Source organism: Anopheles cruzii, unplaced genomic scaffold, assembly GCF_943734635.1.
Source record: "Anopheles cruzii unplaced genomic scaffold, idAnoCruzAS_RS32_06 scaffold01352_ctg1, whole genome shotgun sequence".
NCBI classification, from domain to species: domain Eukaryota; kingdom Metazoa; phylum Arthropoda; class Insecta; order Diptera; family Culicidae; genus Anopheles; species Anopheles cruzii.
In genome coordinates, this window is record NW_026454937.1 from 590 (window position 1) to 3858 (window position 3269).

General features: G+C 43.7%; 2 protein-coding genes across 2 annotated transcripts; both read right to left on the reverse strand.

Moving 5' to 3' along the window:
• Nucleotides 1–1150: 1150 nt before the first annotated feature.
• LOC128276488 (uncharacterized) lies at nucleotides 1151–2468 on the reverse strand. Its single transcript, XM_053014947.1, has 3 exons — nucleotides 2405–2468; nucleotides 2011–2334; nucleotides 1151–1536 (listed from the first exon to the last, which is right to left on the reverse strand). Exons 1-3 carry the CDS (start codon nucleotides 2465–2467, stop codon nucleotides 1210–1212), a joined length of 714 nt encoding a protein of 237 aa, XP_052870907.1. The 5' UTR covers nucleotide 2468; the 3' UTR covers nucleotides 1151–1209.
• A 52-nt stretch (nucleotides 2469–2520) lies between these two features.
• LOC128276487 (uncharacterized) lies at nucleotides 2521–3020 on the reverse strand. Its single transcript, XM_053014946.1, has 2 exons — nucleotides 2929–3020; nucleotides 2521–2869 (listed from the first exon to the last, which is right to left on the reverse strand). Exons 1-2 carry the CDS (start codon nucleotides 2967–2969, stop codon nucleotides 2521–2523), a joined length of 390 nt encoding a protein of 129 aa, XP_052870906.1. The 5' UTR covers nucleotides 2970–3020.
• Nucleotides 3021–3269: the final 249 nt, after the last annotated feature.

Genomic DNA, 3269 nt, shown 5'->3' on the forward strand with positions numbered 1-3269 from the left:
TCATTAGTCGACATGCACCGTCTACATATGTTTGCGCTTCTGTAAAATAATTCGCTATTATACCTATTAATCCTTATTGAACACCAACTTACCCAACACCATTCTCTTTTTTAAACAATGCCGAAGACTCCATTTTTACTGCAATCGTTTATTTGAGCGATTTTGTAAAAGCGTCCACTTTGCACTTTGTTTGTTTATTAAACAGAGCTGGATTCTGCCTTTTGACAATCGGTCGATTTTTGACAGCTTCGGAACGTCGAATTTCGGCGCTCCTGTGAGTTTGGTAGCTTGAGTGGCCCGAGGGCACTCGTGTCGGTTGGTTTATTTAAAACGCTTCTATGATTTGGGGTCGGCGTTGCTTTTAATTTGAATCGGATTTGGAGTTCTCTTTTGATTACAGAAAAGCCATCGTGGTCTACAATACCTGGTGCATCTTGTTCTAAAGCCTGTTCAATGCTTGTTTCTAAAGACCATTCGTTTCTTAGCATTTCGTGACTTTCTAGAGCGCTCCGGTAGTAGCAGCCATATTCACGATTGCACCTATGCTCGTTGCTTTTACAGCTTCCGTTCCAATACCGATCGTTTGCTAAGATTCTTAAGAAATATTGCATGAAAGTTCTACTTCGCTGATTTTCTTTGTCGCTTCATTCCTGTTATTGTTTCAGGTTCTTCCTTTTGATACCTAGCTAACCCTTTCCAGAGAACGTGCACGTTCTCTGGAATAAACCGACACAACCTGTAGTCTGTACTGTACTTTTACCAATGAAACTGAACATCCTTCAGGCTAAACAATAAGCGACCAACAAAACAACACGATACGAATTAAACTGACCCCTGACCCGTCGTCGCCGTCTACTGCGTAGAATGTTTGGCAAACACACATAACACACACGGTACGATACACCGTTCTAATGTAAACAAACAAGTCTCACAAGCCATAAAATAAGCGTTGTCAAAACGGTCAGCTTTGAAGTGTCCTTTCTGCTGACGATACGGACTCTAATCGTCGTTAGAGTGTCCCTTTTGCCGACGACCGGACTGATTTCGTCACATTAACGACGACTATAGTCCGTATCGTCGGCAAAAGGGACACTCTAACGACGACTAGTGTCCGTTTTGGTGTCCGTGTCGTCGGCCCGCCGACGATTCGACAGATCGTGGCTCCTTGGGTATTCACTCAAATAGCGGATGACTGCTGATGGCTGAGGGTCATGGCCCCATATCTGCCAGCCCGCCATCCTGAAACTTCTCCATCAGACGGATGATCTCCTTATACAGCCGCCGCATTTCGGTATCTGGCCGATTACCAGCATTCTTCACCGCCATGGAGACGTACGACCCCAGGATATCGGACCACGTAGGGTTGTTATCTCTCTTTAACCCCTCTTCGATCACCTTCAGGAGCCTTTCCAAAATTTCCCCGCCGGAAAGATTATTTGGCCGAGATGTTTCCTGTGCCGTGGGTGGGATGGCCGTACCTCTTTCTGATGATGATTCCGCCAGCGTTTGTGATCCCATGTATGTTGCTTCCATGTTCTGAAAAAATATTATATGTGTGTTAATATTGATATCAACTAACATCCTTTTTTTCTACATCGTACGTCCTGGTGGCTAATAAAGCATTTGCTTTATCGAAGCATTGAAGCCCTGTCCCGAACATCCAACAGACCTATCAAAAATAACATATAACTATCGGCTGTGCAGAGCTCGAATCGTTATTGAAAATGTTTTTGGAATTTTGGCATGAAAGTCTAGGGTTTTCGCTAGACCAATAAATAGGATTACAGCCGGTAAAAGCGAAACAGGTTGTAAATGCCTGCATTGTCCTACATATTTTTTTGCGCAGGGACAATGAATCGAGGAGTCAATACTGTCCCGCTGGAAGTATCGACAGAATGCAAGGCAACACAATTTGTCCTGGTGGCAATTCCAATTCCAATGTTCGAACTTCAAAGTGTGCCACCACAAGTGCCACATAGTGTAATTGAAATAAGAACAAAAAAAAGTTACCTCACTGTTTGTTGAGATGTCCGTTACATCCGAGGCTCCGGAAACCTCTCCAGCAGGAGCCAAAAACGATAGCCTGTCGAAGGCAAACCATCGTATCGTACTTGCCGGCTGGCTTTCTAGCGCTCGGCGGTTTTTATGGTATGAACTTTTCAGCACATCCCATTTTTGGCGCACCGCTTCCGTTGGTAGCTGCAGCTGGGCAGCAACTCGTTTCAACGCTGCATTCTTCTTGGAACGATGTTTAAAGTGCACGTGCTTGGTGTTCCACAGCAGTGGTTCCTCCTGCATAGCATCAATGACTTTAAACATCAGTTCACGTGTCCACTAAAACAGAAAACAGACAAACAATAATACTCTATCGGCCATCTCCATAATCCTTTAAAGCGGCTCTTACCAGAACTCGTTCTCTTTCGTAGACCACACGCTCCGATCCATCAATTCCGTTATGGCTCGCCATTCTTTTCTGCGGATAACATGAATAACGACTTTTGTTTTTTCACCATCTTAAAATTACTTTCCGCATTTCGCACTTACCTTTCCCGAGTAAGGCGTTTCTTGCGTTGGATATGTTGTGGAATAATGAGGACGGTGGTGCTTATGTTTTTTACGATGGGTGTTAAGGTCATCCTGTTCAAGACCCATAACATCATTCGTTGTTTGCAGCTGCTTATCGACCTCTTCGTACTCTAATTTGGTGGCAATTGGATTTTCCTCTGACTCGAAAAAATCATCAGGTTGGTCAATCAATTGCAAAAGGTGCGCACCATCTGGTGCCGTAACTTCAGTTTTGATTAACAATTCTGTGCCAACCGTTTGTTCGGCAGAGTGGCCAAGATGGTCTTTACAGATATCTGCGGTTCTGGAAAATGATGTACTGTTGATGTTATACCTTTTAATATGCATCAAACACCAACTTACTCAACACCGTCCTCTTGCTGAATGAATGCCGAAGCTTCCATTTTCACTACAATCGTCTATTTCTGAGCAGAACTTTTGTAAATTCGTTTACTTTGCAATTGTAGAATAAACAAACTTTGCTTCAATGGTTTTCTGCCTTGAACTACCGAAAGATTTTTGACAGCGTCTGTCGTCGTCGTCTACACTATGAGAAACTGGGCAAAAATGTATGGCAAGCCAAGAAACTGTCGATCTTTAGCTACCCAGCAACTGTCACTCTTTTTGCTGGTGAGCTACTTTGAGTTGCCGTTGAGTTCCTCTTGTTTATGGGTTATTTTCCCGATTCGGGGTTGATAGGGAAT

Excerpts from the sequence above, each read along its gene's own strand:
- LOC128276488 (XM_053014947.1), bottom strand. The coding sequence starts at position 2,467 with ATGGCGAGCCATAACGGAATTGATGGATCGGAGCGTGTGGTCTACGAA. Across the intron at positions 2,335-2,404 it reads ACGAAAGAGAACGAGTTCTG|TGGACACGTGAACTGATGTT; the intron begins GTAAGAGCCGCT and ends TTTCTGTTTTAG. Across the intron at positions 1,537-2,010 it reads ACATCTCAACAAACAGTGAG|AACATGGAAGCAACATACAT; the intron begins GTAACTTTTTTT and ends ATATTTTTTCAG.
- LOC128276487 (XM_053014946.1), bottom strand. The coding sequence starts at position 2,969 with ATGGAAGCTTCGGCATTCATTCAGCAAGAGGACGGTGTTGA. Across the intron at positions 2,870-2,928 it reads CAGCAAGAGGACGGTGTTGA|AACCGCAGATATCTGTAAAG; the intron begins GTAAGTTGGTGT and ends ATCATTTTCCAG.